This window comes from Nilaparvata lugens, chromosome 10 (genome assembly GCF_014356525.2).
Source record: "Nilaparvata lugens isolate BPH chromosome 10, ASM1435652v1, whole genome shotgun sequence".
NCBI classification, from domain to species: Eukaryota; Metazoa; Arthropoda; class Insecta; order Hemiptera; family Delphacidae; genus Nilaparvata; species Nilaparvata lugens.
In genome coordinates this window covers 29,060,456-29,083,537 of record NC_052513.1, presented here as the reverse complement: position 1 = coordinate 29,083,537, position 23,082 = coordinate 29,060,456, and the positions used below count along the sequence as shown (strand labels likewise).

General features: G+C 33.9%; 1 protein-coding gene across 5 annotated transcripts; it reads right to left on the bottom strand.

The window, feature by feature from the left end:
• Positions 1 to 1,249: 1,249 nt before the first annotated feature.
• LOC111064183 (glutathione synthetase-like) lies at positions 1,250 to 23,067 on the bottom strand. 5 transcript variants are annotated; one of them, XM_022351874.2, is made up of 13 exons: positions 22,604 to 23,055; positions 21,919 to 22,041; positions 16,633 to 16,816; positions 15,476 to 15,554; positions 13,887 to 14,071; positions 10,575 to 10,617; positions 9,842 to 9,915; positions 9,112 to 9,276; positions 7,160 to 7,313; positions 5,564 to 5,671; positions 4,658 to 4,781; positions 2,782 to 2,929; positions 1,250 to 2,260 (listed from the first exon to the last, which is right to left on the bottom strand). In XM_022351874.2, exons 2-13 carry the CDS (start codon positions 22,016 to 22,018, stop codon positions 2,128 to 2,130), a joined length of 1,497 nt encoding a protein of 498 aa, XP_022207566.2. In that variant the 5' UTR covers positions 22,019 to 22,041; positions 22,604 to 23,055; the 3' UTR covers positions 1,250 to 2,127. The 5 variants fall into 5 exon arrangements, with proteins under 5 accessions (XP_022207566.2, XP_039293079.1, XP_039293078.1 ...); XM_039437145.1 differs by having other exon boundaries at positions 2,782 to 2,933; positions 4,662 to 4,781; positions 22,604 to 23,046; XM_039437144.1 differs by having other exon boundaries at positions 22,855 to 23,039.
• Positions 23,068 to 23,082: the final 15 nt, after the last annotated feature.

Genomic DNA, 23,082 nt, shown 5'->3' with positions numbered 1-23,082 from the left:
GATAATGTTTGCCTTATAAGATTCATCTTGTGGAATTTTTACCTTTAATTAAATAAAATTAGTAAACACATAGAAAGTAATTTAAATTGTATTAAAATTTGAACATTCATTAATATTAATTTCCTGGAAAAGAAAAACTTTCTTCTTCGTCTATTAAGATTTCTATCATAAAAAATTTACTAAATCATTCGACAGCCTTAATGACATAAGAAAACAGAGTCTGAAAAATATAAATTAAAAAATGTCATAAACTCAATATGAACATAATCTTAAAAGTTTCATTCCAATTTAAAGGCTATCTTCCTGACTTTCAGCAATACTCTACGATAATATATCTCCAGAAACAATAACTCAAATGTAACGTAACTGAAAACTTTCTATACTTCTTTAGAAAAAAAATTTATAATTATCTTCCATCACTAATAAAACCAAAAGGATTATTCTCAATCAATATTATTAACTTGAAAAATAACAGGCTTAATTAATTCAATACTCTTATGGAAGTTTCAATCAATTAAATTCCCTAAATTATATTTTAACCTTATTTTACGTACCTTAGCGGTTATTTGAAGAAACAATTATTCGTACATGATGAAGAAACACAATTAAACCTTTCAGGACATGGCACTACTAGTAAATTTAAACATTAATAAAAAATAAAACTAGCTCCTACATTAACTACTGAAATAAACTTATAAACCTGCCCAAAAAGGGGGAAACATAGTGACTACATCTTTACTCTCGTAGTGCTCCTAGCAAAGTGTCCTCCGGAACGTAATCTGGTCTCTCGACTGGGGAATCCCCACTACTGTATTTAGAAACAGGTCTCCTATTGGGCGAATGGAATCAATTTGACCAATCGTCGCGTGGCTTCTACAGCCTTTGGACCAAATAGTAACTGCAAAATCGGTAGTTTGTTATAATTTCAATGCTTGCTGTTTTCCAACTTATCGCATTTTATGTCGCGACAAGAAGGCTAAGTTTTAGAGATAATTCCATAATCTACATTCCTCGACGACTCGGAGCCACAATTTTTAAATATCTATCATGGGAAACTCGAAGTCATGGCCGTTCATAATAGAGAGAGAAAATAATTTATTTCGCTAACTCACTTACAATAATGGCTCTAGTCTATTGCGTATTAAATTTACTATTATAACTTGGGAAAAGGCCTGAATTAAAGAGAGTGCCCGGCACAAACCAATAATATAACTATAAGAAATTCGAAATAAACAAGTCAGTTATAGTGATAAGCAAAATATATTTATTGAAAATTTCAATTAAAGACCGATAAATAAACCTAGTATTTTACTAGTAACATCCACTAGAAATTCACCCAAAACATAACATATAATATCATTATTTATAACTAGAACTAGAATATTATAATATCGTACTGTGATTCGCTTAAAAAAATATGTATATTTGTTCAGTACTATTTATATGTAGCTCAGAGCATCTTCTGATATTACTTCATTTAGAATTTGATCTATTACAATGATAGTTGATTTGAGATGAGATAAGAATATAAAATAATAATGAATACAGAATTCGAATGGATTTTAGACAATGTTGATTATTATTAACTGTTGAAATAACATGTCATCACATTTGTTTTTTGTAGCAAATTATGTGGCGGTTCAACAAAACTGTAACCATTAATACAATTGATAATTATTACTATTTGACATTAAAGCTTTCAGAGGTACAGACTACTTTAGTCTGTCTCAACAATGATGATTTAATTATTATATACATAAAATATTATTATATTTATAATTTGAGAATTTATAATTCTTAGGTCCGTGTGATAAAAAGTTTAGAGTAAAGAAACTTATAATAATAAATAAGATATGATTATACCGTATTTATAATATGAGAATGATTAATCTTAGGCCCGTATAATCAAAAGTTTAGAGTAAAGAAACGTTGATTCCATAAATCGTTCCGGTATTTATAAAAGATGAATTTACAGAATTGTCGGGTTTCAGAAAAATTAAATTTTCAAGTAGAAAATTGCTCCATTCATCCTATAAAAAATAATTTGAGTGTATAACTTATTCACTAATGCTACTGTTACAGTTGGAATGATAAGGCAATATTGTGCTTGGCTAAGACTGTTGTGTTTCAGCAATAATCGACCAGGTAGGGGCTATCCAGACAGCCGAACCCCGCCGCGACACCACCCTCATCTGCTGTGCTCGTTTTTGAGCGTAGCATGTGACCCACCTGCTTGTTGTACACTATTTTTTGCGCATCACTGTAACACAAACAAATCAAATCTAATTTATTGCCATGAAATAACAAAGCCAAGTAAAAAATAAGGATTTAAAACAAATACATACTTATTACACAGTCATATGTGGTCAAATATGAAGTCACAATGTAGTGGTAAGTACATAGTTTATATTGCCTAATCGTCATCATATAAATAACTAGTCGAAGGTCTTGTCAAATATTTGCCTATTTGATCAAAATAAAAGTAATGGATTGACAGTTGTAATCTTGATTCGGGGATATGTTGTGGTTGTTATTCATTCTAATTTTTTTAGTTTAAAAAAGTTGAAAATATTAACTACAAAACTAAATATAAACTATACTTTAAGTATATATTAATATACTATATACAAAACTATAACTAAATATTAACGAATTAGGATTGTTTCAAAGGTTCATCATACAAAACCTTGAATCAAGTTAAATCTACTTAAATGTTGTTATAGATTTTATCTCCGACATAAGATTATACTACTCGTACATGAAAGAGTAAATATCTCTTACCCAATTATTATGCCGAAAATGCCCAGTTCTGATACGATATCTTCTGAGGCTGGTTTCTTTCCAACACGAACTATGATGTTTTCCTGCGCTGGGGGAACTATCCTATCCATCAAAATCCAGCCGGTGCGCTCTTTACTAGATCTCATTTCTGAAAAAGAAATTACAACATTTTAATTAGAATATTACTGTGAGTTGAAAAAATTACAAGCAATAAATAGAATAATGCTCTTTCGAACCCAGAAGTTCTAAAAAATATATTGAATAAATAAATTTGTTAAGTGCAATAGTACGATGATCACTATCAATAATACGAGTTTTCTGCAATGCAATAGGAATGGATTATATTAAATACACAATACAGTGCAACCTTATTTATTTATGTTTTTGATACTTTTATATAAAAATTATATCCACGAATTAATTAATAAATAAACTTCAATACTATAGTGATTTGATTTTCAATTATAAAATTATAACCAAATCAAACTAGTTAAAAAATTAAATTCAACACTTACATTAACTAAGAAATTATCACTTTTATTGATTTCTTACAAAATATATGTTTCCAAATATTCACTATTCTACACGCACTACACTTCTTGAATTCAAGTATTTGACAGGGCTTTTTAGAATAGAATAGAATAGAAAAAACGTTTATTGAATGAATAAGCGAACCTCAAAGATGCTGCTTGAAAAGGTACCATTTTATACAAAACATGTAAATTCAAATATAAATATATCAGTGAACTTTATTTTTACAAGAATTTACCTAACAGTTAAAATTATCATGATATTAACTAATTAATTGTTGGCTCAGCTCTCAAAAATCTCAAAAGTGTTATAATTATAGTCAACCTGAACTTACATACTGTTAAATAGAACAGAATGAATTACAAAAATACAATACATTAATAATGAATTACATTATGTTACATCTAAAGTGTAATTATTCAACCAAATTTTTAAATTTCTTTTCAACAGGCGCATATTAACAAACTCAGCACAATTATCGGGTAAATCATTGAAAGTTTTTGGTACAATGTAGATTAAGGTGTTTTTGGCTAAATTATTCGAAGTAAATGGTACAACATACCTGTCATTCCTTAAATCATCTTTAAGTTATATTTTGAAGAAAACTTTGTTACTCATTTTACAACAATCATTTGGAGAACATTGATTATTAAGAAGAAACATTATCAAGCAAAAAATGTAAGAGCTTGAAAAATCTATCAGAATTGCGTAGAAAACCAGACTCATAAAAGTATAGCTATGTCCTTAAAATAAATAGGCTGACAAATGATTTATTTTATTGGGAAACTAATAAAAGTATAATACAAATTCTCACAAATGACTGAATAAATTGTAAATTGCAAACAGTTAGAAAATATTTTATGGTTGATCAGTATTTTATAAGTGCTAAGTGAGAGGAGTTTTGTTATTAATTTGGATTTCAATCTTTTAGAATTCAAAATTTCTTGTTTCAAGTGTTTGGTCAGGAAATTGGAAAAAAACTACAGATGAAAATTACTGAGTTATTGCAATTATTCAAATGCTAATGAATTAATTATTATTATACGAAAATCTAAATTAAATGCTGTAATTCACCCCGAAGACTTCTGCTACTGCAATTATTGATAACAGGGTAAACAGCTAGATGGAAATTCGATGAGCGCTACAATTCAAAAATTACAGCATTTAATTTGAATTTTCGTTTAATAATAATGGAAAAAAAAACTATTATAATGAATCAAAATTCGAAGGAGGAACATGTTTGTGCCGTGCCTTTTGATTTTCCACCAAATTATTTTAAAAATAATTGTGTATCATTGAATCAATAAAAGAATAAACAATAAAATGTGAAGCGAAGTATGAATACCTATTAGCAGATCTCTGATCTTTGTTCCATAGACATTGTTACCACCCCCCTCTCTTTGTGGCTTCAATACGAACCGCTCTGGGTTTTCAATGGCCATGTCGATTGCCTTTTCTCCAGACTCATCCTGGAAAGTGTCATAGAGTTGATGAATCATTCAGGATGGAGAAGTGATATGACAAAAGCAGCATAGAAAATGATTGATTCTGTATTCAGAAGTTGTCCATATCTAAATTGTCTTTGATGAATTGATTTCCGTATGTTTGTGAATAAAGCTGAATTCACAAATTTTATAATCAAGCTTTCAAGATCACAGTCAAAATAATTTCCAGGGTTATCAAGTTTTCATGAGATCTTGTCTAATTTCGTTATTCTATGGATTCATAGATTTATAAGTCATTGTTGCATCTCTAAAGCTGAATTAATCATAATTACTATAAATTATGAAAAATATATAGTTTTCTTCCATACATAAAATTCAACCATTTTATTGTATTTTTTCTTTAGGGCTACTGTTAATATAAATTTATATTTTAAATAATAATAAACTTGAAAATTGCATTAGTAGCCGAAACATGTCGTGACAAAATAATTTGAGTAGTCAGATTTATATTTTCATTTATAAAATTCACATACGCATTCATCAACAATCTATGACAAATCAATATGTTAGTCGACGTTGAAGTATGTTTTAGACAAACTAGTATCATGATACTAATGGTCTTCAAGTAAGATTAGCTGCTAAGAAGTTTGATGATCATCAAGTTGACAGTTATGGGGGTTTTCATCACTAATAATACTTTAAAATTTAAATGATTAAATATGCAAAACATAATAATTCTTCTGTATTTACAACTATTCTATATCAGAAATCATTGCAATAGTTTTTAAAAAAATGGATTTACTTACAAAATCGAAAGCGTAGAGACCAGTAAATAGTTCTCGTACAGCTTTTACTTTCTGAGGATCTGTGATAAATCTTTCAAGTACTCCAGGTTTCGCTAGTAGTTGTTGTACCTGCAAAATAAATATATCATATTATATGGAAATACAGTTGATTTTCATCAATGATTATGTGTGAATAAATGCAGGCTTGAAATACATAGGTCAAGCTCAATTCAGTAATCTTATATAATAGTTTTAATATTGAAAGTAACTTGTACCCTTGAAATATTTCTATTGAATTATTATACACGACTAGTTTCATTTATGCCATTTAGTGTTCAAATCATCTATATGAGAAATCATACTTGAGAATTACATAGATGTTGAAACTAGAAGTGTATAATTTAGAAGAAATATTTCAAGGGTCAAGTTATTTTCTATAATTGAACAATCAAGTAGCCCTATTAGAATACGTCAATAGTTCGTGGATAACAACAGATATTGGAAGTAGTTATGATATTGTCACTTATTTGTATTGTCACTTGGTAACTTATATTGTATTGTTACTTCCGCCAGTGTTATGATTTTGTTACGTCTGTTGTATTGTCTGTATTATGACTTTTGCCTATTACTGCATTATATATGTTTATTGGCAAAAATATATATCTTATTATTATTATTATCTTATATTTCTCAATCATTGGTTTCATGATATTTTTCTATTATACGACACGATTGTTCAAGTCTAGGAATCGAAAAAAATTGTTTGGATAAAATTTGTATTTGTTCAATAATATTGTATTTGTATGCTCCATTCAATGAGTTATCAATTTCTAAAGTCAAAAACATGTGAATTTCAAAAAAGTTACGAGAGTTTCAACAGTTCAACTGAGTACAACACTGTGCTATACTATCAGAGAGTATTAACATTGAGCACATCATTATCGACAAATACGATTATATATTTTCGGATTTTAAATTCGTACTTATGAACGTTGCTTCGAAAATAAAGCTGGATTTCGACATTATTATCAGTATTAGTGTACGTACATGTCCAGTACAGTGCAACTATTATTCTCATGAGTTCTAATGGAACTATTCATACTCGCTCGGCCGGTCTGAATGGAAATAGTCCATTAGAACACATAGAAATAATATTTTCACTGAACCGGACACGTGCACTGATGTGGGAATCCAGCTTCAATGGATCAATCAAAAAACAAATTCATGGAAAGTATCCTAGTAGCTTGTTTCCAAGTAACAGCCGTAATTTTGATTAAGCTTGAACACCTGATTGACACACTGATTTATGAATAGTCGATTACCGTTAATTAATTGTATTAAGTAGTAAATTTTAGTAGCAATCTGTTGCTGAAAGATTTATCTGAGTCTAAAGGTGTAGAATGTAGACAACAATATTGAATTTTGTTTCTATTCTTCACCTGTAGACTCAGATAAATCTTTCAGCCACAGACTGCCACTTAAATTTACTACTGTAATACAATTATTGGCATATTGTGTCAATGCGTTTGGCCTATGAATGCATAAAATACAGTGAATTTTAATGAATTGTGTTTTGTGTATCTTTAAATAAATAAATAAATTTTAGTTGATAGAAACCTTTTTGGTTCCGGCAAGATGATACTGCACGCTGGGACACTTGATGGCCGATGAGCGTTCCATGGTGAGCAGGGCGTCCCATTCTCCATCGTTGGCGAACAACTCCGGGGTGTAGCCTGTCCTCAGGTAAGCTACAGCCACCACAAATCCATCACTACCAACAAAAACATCAATCAGTATTTAAAAATTATCTTCCACTTTCATTTCATCCAATTAATATTAGAGAATATTAAAAAATGAAACTATATCGAATATTTCATCTTAATGAGATCCAATAAGCTTCAAAAATGAAGTGCTATGAAATGCATATACAACATTTTTGCTGAGGGTGATGCTTAAATGAGCTCTGGGGGAGCTTTGAGTCGAACATCGTACTCAAGAAAGTGTTGAAAGTCAGAATTAACTCACAGTATCTCTGCTTGTCGTAGGAGGCGAAAAGGGACCCAAGACAACTCCAGAAGTAGCCTGATTGATCCAGAAGTAGACTAATCAGTCTGTGCTGATGAACAATCAGCTGTGCTGAATAGTGAGTTGTGTTTTTTCTGGCTCTAAATTTTGTAAAATTACTCAACAATTTTTCAATAAATGGTGATTCGAGTGTGATATTTTTGTTTTTTATTCTGTTCAACCGTTAAAATTTAAAATCTTTGTTTTTGAGTGGAAATGGACTAAATTTTAGTAAAGTGAAATCATAACCCTATTTTGGACTTTTAAAGTGTTATCTAAATTTGGAAAGAAATAGTACAAGAAGTATCCTTAGTTTTTCTTTCCCAATCAGTGCTTCTTTGTAAAAAATATAAATGAATAAATGAATAGCCTTGACTTCAAAACCATGGGATCTGACCCATCAGGGCAGTTTCGGAGAGGTAAAAATAAAAACCTAAGAGACCAGAGATGAGTGAACCTCCAGACACAAATGTAGGTGAAGAGGCTGAGTCTCGGGTGACCAGGTGCCCTGAGGCAATTTGGCGACCCTTCCTTCAGCGGAAGGACCTACAAAAAAGCCAGGAGTGAGCTCACGTAGGTTACGAGTTTGTGGGTGGAGAGGCCAAAACTCTCAAAGAAGGGCGGCCATTCAGGCAAAACCTCTTGGGAGAGATGGGGCTTCTGACCCTGCAAAGTTTCGGAGGAGAAAAAACCAAGAGACCAGAGATGGGTGAACATCCAGGCACACATTTGGGTCAAGAAGCTGAGTCAAAGTTGACCAGGCGCCCTAGAGGCAACTTGGCCACTCCTTCTTCAGCGGAAGAACCTTCAAAGAAGGCCAGGAGTGGAACTCACGTAGGTCACGAGGACTAATCAGTCTGAAGAGACTGCCAGGCATATCCCACTGGATTGCGACAAGCAACCAGGTGATGAATGGGATGTTAGCAAAGGGAAAAACTCCTGGTTCTTGTAAAGGACACAGGTATTGGTTTGCCTAACTAACATACTACTTGGGAACACAATAAGCTTCGGTTGACGTGTGGGGTTCTTTGAACCTTTGGTTCCTTGAATCCGTCCCTTCAAAATAATAATATCAAAATAATAGTAATAATAATATTGTGTCCTCAACCAAATAATAATAATACATGAACTCTAGGGTTGTGCGTGGGTAATGAGTGATGAGTGGACCTATTTTTCAATTCATGAATCATATTCAGATGAGTGGACCTATTTTTCAACTCATGAATCATATTAAGAGGAGTTGGTTCAAGTGGTCACCCTTCCCACGGGAGTAGCAAGCATAGATTATCAGAGCGAATATTGAGTGAGTGGCATCATAGAGAAAAGATAGCATCTTATTGTATCTTTCCTCTATGGTGGTATTAAACCACTTCCTATTTATATAATTTAGGAATGGGCATGTCACAGTTTACTTGATGGAAACTCAAAATTTGATGAAAAGTAGTTGGATGAAAAAGCAAAATTTCGTAATATATATATATCGATTAAGACATGGTACAACTTACATGATAAGGTTTTTGTGATCATCCAAGCGAGCTCTTTTGTTAATATCTGTCAACGTTCTGCGAATGGTGCGCGCTTCTGGACACAACTCTCCAATTTTGAATTCCAGGAAACGCTGATCACAAATATTCATCACCACGTCTTCGATTACTATAAGGATAACAGACCTGAAACAGAAAAGAGACAAAATGATTGAATCATAAATATCGAATTTGGTACAGAAAGGATCAAGTAGAAATAATAGAAATAAGTATCAATATTTCTATTTGACAAGTAGGTAGAATTCAACTCAATAATGTATAATATCATTTTGTTCTTCACGTTAAATGGATTAATTGCAATCAGAAATGATAGTAATGAATTGCCCCATGGTTGAAGTTTGTCAGGGATGAGCATTCATAATAATCACAACATTAATAACAATAATTTCTCTGGATGATGGATAACACATCCAAAGGAGTATGATGATAAAATATAAACATTACTTTTTCTTGAACCACATCTTTAGATTGCAACATTTTTATTAAACAGGATCATGATGCTATGGACTGTTAAATCCAGTGTAAGTGAACATTTTCAAATGCATTAAACATTAAACCTCCTTTCGAGAGAATTTTGATTGAATGCCAACAGAGTTTAATCATTAAATTGCTTTTGCGAATATAATCTCACCGATGAAAGAATCAATTGTGAAAGGATTCATTATAAATAATTAAAATGTCAACTACTCACTGTTTATTGCCAAATAATTTCCAGGCTTCTATAAGACCTAGGCTGGCACCAGCTAACGCATTATTCTCTGGCAGCTGAAAGTTGATAAGTTTTTCGTTAATTATAAAATAGTATTCAAGTCAAAAACCACAAAAATCTGGATTGAATTTCCAGATCAATGAAACTTCATTAAACTGTAATTTATCAACCTGAAACTTTATCTTACATGATACATTAATCTTATCTTAATGGATACATTCATTGTGTCTTGTAGCAATCAGAATGATAGGAATAGTGATTGATTTATAAATAAATACTCTAAAGGTGGCAAATAGAGAATGTATCTCACTGATAGCAAAGGAGTGTGAAGTTATAAAAAAAATAGAGGGAAGGAAATTGAAATATTTAGAAAGTGTGATGAGGGGTGAGAGATATGAACTGTTGAGACATATCATGCAGGAAAGATCATGGGGAAGAAGAGTGCAGGACGCGAAAGACTGTAATCTGAGAAATCAGTATGACTACAACTCAAAATAACATTTCCGGACTGCAATTAGTATAAAAGTACATGCAAGTATAAAGTGAGAATCGCTGTGATGATTTCCAATCTCCGATAGGAGAAGAAACCGAAAGAAGAAGCTCCGTTGAAAAATTGGAATGAATATCAATGACAATATGCTACTTCAATCGTATTATCTAATCTGAGAAGAGATTATTGGAAGTGATATTTTTATTAATAGATTTCCATACGTACATTTTTCAACTTATCAATATGTCCCATTTCTTGGAGAATGAACCTGTGAAGTAAAAATACAAAATAATTATTACCAATGAAGATTTTAAAATTAAACCTTGATTTAATAAGAAGTTATTGATTTATTTTTACAAATATTGAAAAACTAGTTCCTGAAAATATTTGTTAATCCTTTATTATTAGTAAGTGTAAGTCGCATTGTTATCAGTTATAGCGGTAAAAAGCATAATATACTGAACAAAAAGGACTTGAAAAATAAACAAGGTAAACAGCCACGTGATAGTGGAATGCCTAATGCTATTAATTACTTTTATGGAATTGCCTATTTAGCCTCTTACATCAAGCTGCAAGATAAAAAATAAGTTCTTTCGATGCACAAAGAAAAAATAACTAGATTATTATTTCTTGAACATGTTAGTGGGATTGATCATTAAATAAACAATTCACAAAGATGTTGAACTTATGAGTGCTGTGTTTCAGAAAAAAGTGAATTAATTCAATGTAATATTTATGTTACTTTGTGATACATTGTATGTTGCTATCGTGAATTTTATAGTTATGATGACAAAACTGTAAAACATACGCAGTTATGTGCATGCAGAAATAAAGGATATTATTATTAATATAGCAATAGTGTGGATAAGTGAAGCAGGCAGGTTTTTCAAAAAGGATATGAATAGATTGGAAATTTATAAGTATCCCTATAGAAATAGAGGGAGAAACTATAATGAGCATTCTTCATCATCAATGTAGTTAAATTTGAAGTAATGGGAGAATTAATGAAAAATGGTTAGTTGTAATAGAGATCACAAAAATGTTCATAATATATTGTTTCAAAAGTCTGACTGGAAGACAGCAACAAGAAAAGAGGAGAATAAAATAAGACAAGAATAGATATTGATCAAGGCAGTCAATGTAGTCGCATCAGAGTGAGGATTATACAGAGTGTTTCCAAATCCACATACCTAAAACCAATATCCTAGGTCATGACCCAATGATATTATTTATAAAGAAACTTGATGGACTTAATCCAAAACATGCAAATGACAGGTGAGATGGGTAGTTTTAAAAATGGGCATTGATTCGTCGGCAAGCATTATTTCCGATCGCCTATTTAGTGAGTGAATATCATTGTGGTGTGCAACTCTTTAGAAACGTCTTCAGATTAACTTGGAGTCCAAATGAATTATTTTAGACAAATGGAATATGTGAACCAAGTGGAAAGTTTGGGAAATACATGAAACTTGAAGAACTTACAGTTGATTAATTACTGCACGCTGGTATCTCGAGTGGAAATCATGCAAATGAAATGGAAATCACAAGTCGAATCTTGTCAGGATGGACACAATTTTTCTTTCAACTTTTCAAATAATGTTAATTCATTCTACGCCGTTTTTCGTTTAATCATTTTCAACAGATGAATACCGGGTTGCTCTTTACTATTAAGTATTTACTGATCATAATAAATTAGTTTTCACTTCTAATTCACAGAGGAAGCCTAAATATTGAACATCGAGTCCGCAACTGATACTCTTGCAACTATAATTAGCCAGAGCTGATTAGTGGATGAAAAATGTGAAGTTTATTTACAAGAGCCGTGACAGAGATATTAACAAATCAAGATTATTGAAAATGGATTGGTATTGTTCTTAAGCGATGGTGAGAAGAAAAGAAATATGTAATTAAAGTTGATAAATAAAAACTAGGCGATTCTAGAAATTAGGCGAAAGTAAAAATCCCAGGCGACAAAAAGTGTATTGATATTTGAAGTGAATGTAATAGGATGCAATATTGGTGTTTGGAGGGAAAAGTTGCCAGTGAAAATTGTGAGATTTGCTGTGATTAGCAAAGTAGAGCTGAAGAGTTTGAAATTCTCACCTGTGTAGGTTAGAAAGCGTAACGCCCATAGGAGCTAGACTAGTTGAAACCGTGTTTACCTCAACCTGTTTCACCCTACAAGAGTCAGGATGATCCATCATGTAATCGGAGCGCAAAACTCCCAGATTCAGACTCTAGAACAGTAAATGATGTCACAAAACCTAGCAATACAGTTGGGGTGAAAAAAGTTTTAATGAATTTCAGGAAAACTGATTTGAAAAATTGGAACGAATAACGAGTCAAGAAAAGAAGTCTACAAGAAAACATAACTGTGAAGATTTCAAAAAATCTGACCTCGTGATTTGGAAAAAGGAATAAATTATTTGGAACAATATTGCCAATCTTCTTATAATAATTGAATAATATTCTTTATATTTACTTCTTTACCTCACTCCCTCTCTTTCTCTACTCAAAAGCTGAGAATAATCTATCAGCAAAGAATTTAATTCCAACCAACGTCACACAATAGCCTATAAGTCAAAGTCTCAAAATTACTCAAACTCACACAATTGCATTTCAAGTCATCATAGTTGAATTTAGTAGGATAGTGTTAAGAAAAAACACAATACAACAGTGATGTTAGTATGTAATATTTGGTTTAAATGGAATATCGTAGCAAGCATATTAACAGAATTATTTTGGCAGGGAATTAATTCCTGGCTACACACCAAATTAGATTATTGTAAAAACTTATAATCTACATTACTACTTAATCAGTCAATGTTAAGAGATTGTAAATTCAATATAGTAGACAGACATTTTTAGCTGCTTTAATTGAACTCGGTTTAAAAATGTTAATTGCAAACTGCATGACTAAGTTACTTTCTTGAATCCTCAATTCATGATATAGTTTCTCAAAATGAATAAAATACTTTTAAGTACAAAAGCCGATTAAAAGCTGGATAAATTATACAATTCATCAATATTACTCTCATTTATAATGAATTTCGAAGCTCAATACATTTCATATAGATGTGGTCCATTCAACGGGAGCAATGCCAGGAAGATCAATTAACAAATAGAACCGAATTGCGATGACGTCATTTCACGGCAGTTTAATCCCATGTAGATACGTGGATCCGGGCCCTAAACTCTTCTGAATCTACGATAGTTTTGTAAAGCAATAAATAATTCATGGAAAATATTGAAAGCTCTTATAATAATTTTATTTATTGATTTTCTGAGGCAATAAATTAGTTTGTTTTAATTCATCAATGACCTCACGTAATCATAGAAAAATTAGGAATGAAAAAAACAGGTTGAGCTGTTACTCATAAGAATATTTATGAGACTTTTAATGTGTTGGGACCCCTTCAAAATCGCCATTTGTACGTTATCTTAAGAATCAATTATCTTAATTTTTAGATGAGTTCCGAACCATCGTAGAGCTACAGTAAGTTACATTTGTTTGGTGGTTTGTGATGATAATAATACCTGTGCAATTGTCCCGAAATAGGGCCGAGCTGTAAGAAGCCGGCCGCGATGGTATTAAACTCGACTTGCTTGAGACAACAGTAGGTGCGCGTTTGGGAGCATTTGTGAGTCTCGCTGCGCATGCGCGACTTGCAGCAAGCTGTTTCAAGCATCACGTCCGACCGGACCGAGCCCAGCGTCAGTCTCTGCATCATACATCACACATCACATCACTTTGCTAGCCTATTCCCCCAGTTACAGGCCGAATAAAATCATTATTTCAATATTGGGCATAAGAGTTCAAATGAATAGAAAATTGAAATATTTCGAATATTGCTACAAAATATTCAGCATGGAAAACCAGTTGATTGACCGTTCACCTTTCTGCTTTTGTTTTGCATGTTGCCCCACCCACTATCAAATTCATTTTGGCAGGGCCACTAGGTATATAAGGTCTATATGGGGGTCCCAAATTGTTGGTCGACCCCTCCATACCAAAATCCTGGCTACGCTACTGGCTGACAATAAATTTACATGTAAAGGTTGGCAATTGATGGTTCATGGTTCATTTTGTTAATGGTTGATTGGTACGAATAGTTCAATTTAAATTATGAATGGAAACAGGATTGGGACTATGATTTTTTTCCAATGGTGGAATTCTCCTAAAAGAGAAAATCTCTGACAAAGTTCTACTTGATATTCATCTTATCAGCTCAATTCAATTATTAATTAAAAATAGCTCCAAGTTTCACTCTACCTACCGGTTTAAATTTATATTTTTCATAAAAATGTATATTATTGCTTGTAGCTTAACGTTCAAAAATGATGATCAACTGTTGTATGTATGATGGAGAGGCTGGGAAGTGGACAAGGCTTGCAAAAATCACCTTAAATCCATTAAAAAAACATTGTCACTTTGTTGTGAAAAATCAAAATGCAAAGAAATTCAGTGTAATTCTACACCAGTCATGCAATTGTTAATAATGTATTACAGTGGAAGCAGTACGTTGACATTGATTGAAGATGGATTTTAAAAAAATTCCGATAGTTTGCAAATTGTAATCTTCAACATGGAATGATATCATAGAGAAACAAGAGATACAACATGGTATAGGGCGTTTATGTCGCAACTTTTACTGTTATCTCAAGCCGATGATCCACGTAGTTCTTTCCCGTGAAGCTGTGTGAGGCTGTTAGTCTCTCATATTGTGCCATTCATACACTCTCACCCGGCCAAAACGACAGTAATTGGCTTGAGTTAACAGTAAAAGTTGCGACATAAACGCCCTTTACTATGGGATATCTACTTACGCTATTGTTCATCTATAATGATATTAAGTTATTTTTTGCATTATTATTGACAAATGTCGAATGGTGACGGGTATCACAAACTCTAAAACTGGTGAAATACTTGAATCAATGAAAGAGTGGGAGCCTGATTAAGAGATAGCTTAAGAGCAAAAGAAGAGAGGAGTGAGAGCTTGATTATATTCCAGTACAACAGTTCTTATTGTAAAAACATAACAATTCATCTACTTTGTGCGTTCGAGAGAGTGAGAGGGGAAATATATGAATTGATAAAAATATAAGAACAGTAGAACACTACTTACTGGATTGAATCCTTCTTTGCGAACGGTTTCGTAGATTTTATAAAGTCTGCCAGTAAATTCACTATCACCAGCTGCTGAGCTGTAAACAAGTGCAATTTCAAGTGACATTCAAACAAAATACGATATTGATTGGATGACATTAATCGATCAGAATCCTGTTGATTCTCTCCCAATCATCAATTTCATATTGTGATTGTAAAATGAAATAGATGAATGAATGAATAAAATATTATAAGGAATAAGTAAGAGACATGTAGCAATATTGACGGAGGAAAAATGAATGAATTGATAGGCATGTGAGACTGAGTAGATCTAATCTTTTTTGTACTCCCGAGCTTTTCAGCGTCTATCCCCCATCCTCCTCTTCCTTCTTTCATCCTATTTTTACAAGCATTTTTCATTATTTTTTGTGACAATTTCAAGATTTAAGCCCTCAGTCTGCAACTTTCAAATCGCACCATGAATTACTATATTTATAAATTCATTCATTTGTTGAATCTGGTAGTAAAATGTAATATGAAGGAAATACCATACAGGTCTCAACCCAAAACCTTTATCCCAGAATTGTATCAACAAACATCTCAATACTGTAATTGGATACATCTGAATACAATACTACACTCAATAAGAGAAAATCAATTTACATTTTAAAATATCAATGAGAGAGAAATATTACAGGAATATACTAACTTATTTTTAGAATTTAAAGAATATTGAAAATGAAAAATTCACAGGGAAAAATCAACATATTCAATAAGAGATATAACGGTATGATATTTAAGATACATGACTTTGCATGACTTTTCTACCGTAAGGTAAAGTTATGAATAAAATAGTGTACCAATAGATATTAAGATACCAATATTCATATACTTTACATATAAATTTGCATAATGACTTTTTCTACCGTAAGGTAAAGTTATGAATAAAATAGTGTACAATATAGCCTATCAGTGTCTACGATTCAGAAATAAGCAATCACTGAAATAAATTGTATCTCTTAATAGCAGTATGGTGCTTGGTTGACATATTAATTGAAATTTGTTTTTGTATAAATTTGTTGGTATGTGTATTTCCTTTGTAATAGAAGGATTGAGTGTAAGTTTAAATCAAAACAATCGTAGAATATTAGTACTGTATGTGATTATTCAACTCACTCTCTTAGACTCTCTTCGAGGAATTCGTGGCAGAACGCAACTTTATGAATAAGCTCGTTGAGTGTTTCCTGAATGGCAACTGCCTTTTCAAATTCTTTACGAGGAAACACAGATGGCACCAAACAAAATGGCGCAAACTGAAGGCTGTCCATACTGAAGTTAGTTTTGGACCTCATTCCAGCACCTAGGAGAAATGAAGCAATAAAGAATTTTAATACTTGGTTCAAGCTCTCTCAGCATTCAATCTATTCCCAGAAATCAATTTAATACACACTCAATGTGCGGCATATCGGATAAACTGATACCAGATACGGTACTACACTTGATATTAGCCAAGGATCGATCAAGCGGAAAAATAATTTGAATAGCATTTAAAATTAGTAATAGATTATTACTATCGACGCAGCAAATATGGTCAATCTATTAGTGAGTTTGAGAATCACACCCTGATGGCTTGGAAGCCACCTAAAACTGTAGATCCACTCATCTATCTATCCACAAATTGTTGTTACAGAAGGCCGAAGCTTGTGGAATTGAAGCTTGAAATATTGAGGATCAGGAGAGAAGTGTACTTCCTGGTTTTCACCTTGATCCAAAATTAACCTGGAACCCCCACATTGAAGTCATCTGTAAGAAACTATCACGGGTGATTTTCTTATTAAGGCAGCTTATGCTCAGTGTGCCAAAGGACTATGTCAAGACAGCCTATTTCTCATTCTTCCAAGGAATCATGTTGTATGGCCTTGAACATTGGGGTGCAGTTAGTGGAGTTAATAGAATTCTCCTGCTTCAAAAGAAGGCCATACGAATTATTACTGGCTCAGGAATTATCGACCACTGTCGTCCTCTCTTCTGTGCCGAATCCATCATGACAGTGATATGCCTCTACATCTTCATATCACTGAAAAAAGTTAACTCTCTGGAGAGTATGCGACTGCGTAGTGACATCCACAACTTTGACACCAGGGGCAGGTACCAGGTCGACATTCCATTCACAAGGCTGAGCAGAGTGAGGAATAGCCCTAGCTACCTAAATGCCAGACTTTTCAACAGGCTTCCGGCAGCAGCTAGGTCTTTACCAACCAAGGAGTTTCTCCGGGGCACCTATAATTTTCTGATACAAACTCCTATGTATGAAATGAATGAGTTTTTCAGTGTTCCTGAAAGGACTATCAATGTGTTTTACAAAATTACCTGAATCTTACTGTGATATTTCTGTATTTTAATAGACTGAACTCTATATTTATTAAAAACCAATTTTAGTACCTTTTAAACTTTGACGAACCAATTGCTGTATTTGATGGCTTAAAGGCAATAAAAAATATTATTATTATTATTATGTTAAGCTTTGAAGTGATAGATTAGAATGCTAAAAAAATATAAAATTCAAAGGCCCGTTTGCATTTTATTAAATTTAACCGCGGATCAACAAACTTATGACAATCGCATTGTTAATTAATACCTTAATACCTTAATACCTTCAGCTTCATCCATTACCCACAATTGTGGGATCGATGGCGTCAAAAAATCAAAACACGTACAAACACATGAAAAAAAAAAACTGTAACAGTTCAGATGGCAGTGATCCAGTGCTCATGCTCTCAATAAAAATTCAAATTATCACTCATAAATTCGTTCACACTGTAGTATGCCTTTGCACACAGTAGCTTCCGGACGGTTCTCCTGAAGGCGGCCTCATCCAATTGCTTCACACTATTAGGCAGCTTGTTGTAAAATTTCAGGGCTGAAATCCTGTAACTGGCCTGTGATCGGTGGAGGCGTCTCCTGGGGATATCCAACAGCTCACTGCGCCTGGTGTTGTGGCGGTGGATGTCACTACGGGCAGCTAGAGTATGCTGTATCTTCTTGACATACACCAAGCACAGGAGGATGTAATGGCTGAAGACAGTCAGTACACCAAGGCGAGCAAAGATGGGCTTGCAGTGGGCAAGATGATCGCTGCCTGTTATAATTCTTATAGCCCTCTTTTGCAGTCTCAGCACATCAGCAGCCCCCGCTGAATGACCCCACAGAAGCAAGCCATAGGTAATGTGGCAATGGAAGAGCGCATGATACATCATTATCAGGTACTTCTCAGTCACCAGGCCCCTCATCTTGAGCAGCAGAAAGCAAATGCGGGAGAGTCGACTGGTTACTTGCTGTATATGATTGTTCCAGCTGAGTTTGCTATCCAAGACAAAACCCAGCAGCTTCACTGGATTCTGAGGGTCACGCGGCTCACGTGACAAGCTGCAGATGATCCTTTGGGTCTTGTCCTCATTCAGCTGGAATCGATTAGCCAGGAACCATGAAGTGGCAGACTGAAGATGCTCCGCAGATGCCTCCAAAACCCGCTCAAGCTCAGCACCCGATGACAGTAGAGATGCATCATCCGCGAACATCAGAGAGGAACCGTGGTCGTCGAGGTCATTTATCATGACAAGAAACAGTGTAGGCCCCAGCACCGATCCCTGAGGAACACCAAAAGTTACCGGAAGTGTCTGGGAGTCAGCACCACTGAGGGAGACAAGCTGAGTCCTTCCAGAAAGGTAAGAGCCCAAGATGGAAAGGGCAGAGTCTCTAAGACCATAAAAGCTCAGCTTTCTAAGAAGAATGCCATGGTCCACGCAGTCAAAGGCTCGGCTCAGATCACAAAGAGCAAGAGCAAGAGACTCACCATCCTCGAAGGCAGCATCAATCCGCTCAGCCACATGGTCGACTGCACCCACTGTTGATCTCCCAACTCGGAAACCAAACTGCATGTTGGAGAACAGGCCATTCTCCTCGAAAAAAGCCTCCAGCTGAGGCTTTATCACTGCCTCAATCACCTTGCCAAAGACAGGAGTTATGGAGATTGGCCTGAAGCTACGAAGGATCTCACGATCACCCTTCTTGAAGACTGGGACAGTTCTTGATGTTTTCAAGAAATCAGGAAAATTTCCAGACCTCAAGCACTCATTGACAGATGCAGAGAGAGGAACTGCAATGGCATCAACAACCTCTCGAAGCATGCTCACAGACATGCCAAACACATCTGGACTTTTTGAGGGTTTGAAAGAGCGTATGATCCTCCTCAAGGCAGCTGGTGTGGTGGGGCGAAAGAAGGAGAGATGCTCCTGTCCCGGCTGGATTCTTCCTTCCAACAGATCAATTGGATCAATGGCAGTATCAGGCAGGGAATCCACTATATCCTGAACCGAACCCACAAAGAAGCCATTAAAATCATCCGGGCTTGCAAAGTCGATCTTTTTCCGTGGCATGGATCTGTTTGTATTTATCACATCCCAGGCAGCTTTGCATTGGTTAGGTGCATCCTCGATCTGTCGCTCAGTTGCCAACCTCTTAGCCAGCTCGATCCTCCTCTTGTAGAATTGTTTAAAGTTTCTATATCTAGCAGAGCTGTCAGCATCACCATCCTCACATCGGTTCTTGAGAGCGAGCATGAGTCCCTTAAGTCTGGCCAGATCATCAGTATACCACTCCCTGTGGCCATCCAGATGTCTAGGTCTCCTCCTTAGTGCCTGGGGACGGTGCGGCCTGACAATCTCAGGAAAAAAGAAATCGAATCTGTCACGAAAATATTGAAAAAAAGCTGCAAACAACTCAGTACCACCTGAGGAGAGGAAAATGTCATTCCAGGGTGTACTGGACAAGATACCTCTGAAATTTTCAAGGGCTGATTCATGCACAGGTCTCGATCGAAAAATGTAATCAGCATGCCAGGTAGAAGATGGCGCGACACGTGCCTCAGCCGCCTTCGGGAGGATGCAAGCAGTACTCAAAGCAGAGTGGTCATCCCCATGCAACTCTATCACATTTGTGCTGCAAAATTCAGACTGAAGGCTAACTGCAACGTTGTCAAGGCAAGCTCTTCCTCTTGTAGGTTCAGTGCAGGTGATATACATTCCATAACATTTCAGCAATTCAATAACAGATCGAGTTTTTGGGGCATCACTGATAAAATCAACATTGAAATCACCAGCAATCAGAATTTCAGAATCATATTTCTTGGTTAAAAATATCAATAGCCGTTCAAAAAGTTCACAAAAATGCACAAAATTCCCACTAGGTGAGTGATACAAAGACACAATAATAACACGTAATTTAGGCACTGAAATGGCAACCACTTCAAGGTCAAGTTCGCAACAAAAAGGGGTTACATCAATAACATTGAAGTCAAGGTCAATTCGAACATAGAGGGCACATCCCCCACATCTCGTCACACATCTACAAAAAATTGAAGCAAGAACTAGGTCTGATATCTTCATATAGAAATCAATTTCAGAAGTAGTCAAAAAATGTTCATTCAAACATAAAATGTCAAGTTTTTCATTCTCTACAAACAATGAAAGTAAGCCTTGTTTGTTTCTCACGCTCTGGGCATTCCAGTGACCCACAATCAGTTTTATATTCTTTTGAGTATCATCATCTATAAGCCTGAGTAGTGGTTGAGGCTTGATTTCCCTAAAAAAACACGGGAATTAACATGGTTTCTGTAGGGTATGAATCGGCGCACAAGAGCTCCCGAAGGCCAAAATTCAGAATTTAATAGCCTTTCCAAAGATTCGGAAGGCACCTCAATTTTAAACGATTTATATGAATTGAATTTAGTGTTAAGTTCAATACACTGAGACACCTCAATTTTCCTATCAGCTAGGAACGATTTCACAGTATCAACAGTTTCACTTAAAGAAATACGGGAAAGAAAAATATGATTACTTTCACTTGAATGACTAGAATCATTAGAAAATCTATCATGCATTGATCATGAATACGCAATTAGTTACGTATAAGTATAATAACATAGTAAACAAGTGAAACCAGGAGCTGGACACTGATAATTTTTTGCCTTTACGATCTCTAGGCTTGTGCGTGGGTAATAAGGCGAGTGATGATGAGAGATGAATGGACCTACAGTCATAGGTGGGTTTCGAACCACCGGGAAGCGATTTTACAGCTCATGAATCATATTCAGAGGAGTTGGATCAAGCGGTCACCCTTCCAACGGGAGTAGCAGGCGCATGATTCTCAACTTATCTAAGCGATAGCTTAACAGTGCGACCACTCAGTCAAACCACTCCCTAAATTGGAATTGAATTACAGTTATAGTTTCTTGCATTTAAGGTACTTATGTTTTTCATTTAATAACGCAAATTTTTATCATTTTCTAGAACTTAAACTTATGAGAAATTAATTTTGAGAATTCTAAGAATAGAATAAAAAATTACAATTGGATATCAATAAGACCTATAGTAGGATTATGAATAGAAGATTAAGAATTCTTACCATGCATAAGTGCCCAGTCTTTTGCCTTTTCGATTAGATCATTCAACTCATCGAGATTATTCGGTAGTTCCAAGCAGCTAGGTAAACGTGGATCGCTCATTTTTATTATTATTATATTTTTATCTGAAAGTGTAGAAAATTTAAAAAAAATTATCAATTTCAATCGTTTTAGAGGAAACGAGGTTCTGAGAACAATATGATGATTAGAGTCGGTTGAATAAACGTAAATTAATAATTAAAATACAGGACATGTGCCGTACCTTACATACTTTTTTATTAATTTCAATCAATTATACTTGCTAAAAATATAATTTCAATAAATTATCCTCGTTCAAAATATAGTGAAGTATAAAAAAGATTTGAGAATTAAAACAAAAAAAAGAAGAAAGTGGAGCAAGAATTTTTTTTCTACTCAGAGTAGTAGGCTAATTGCTAACTTGGTTTAATGATAGATGTTTTACCACGTCCATATGGATAATATGTTAAGATTTTCATGTATAAAGCTTCAACCAGAAACATGGTAATAATTATTGGGTTTACATAACAGTTTCATGACGAAATAAACAGTTCTACGAATTGTTGTAAATGTAAGACTAGAAAGAAAATTATAAGAATAGACTAGAATGTAACTTTTAAAGTAGGTAAAGGTATAATATTTCAATGTGTGTGCTTAAAGTTGGCCTACCTCTTGATATTAAAATGAGTTTTTCGGAGAAAAATACAGTTTATATAATTAGGCTACCTACAAGAATTTTGAAAATATGACTGAAAATATTCTGTCATAACTTCCAACAAGCTGAGGTGACAAGGTGACAAGACAAAAGATAAATTATTTTAAACTTGTCACATTTAAAACTGATAACATAAGAAGCACGTGATAAGAATTTGATGAACTATTACATAAAATAAAATGAATTACTATATCAAATACTTTACATTTGCAATGCAATTCTTGAATGAAACTTATAAACTATGATTTTCAAACAAAACTTTATTTATTCTCAAGAATAAAAATTCAATAAATAGCAAATCAATAATGTAATAGATGAGTATAATGTTTTTATTGTAAACTGTACTTTACTTTAGTTGTTCAGTTTTAACTTTAACCTAAAAATATAACCTAAAAAAAAAGCTAGAGAAGGGTTATGTGATCAGCTGATTAGT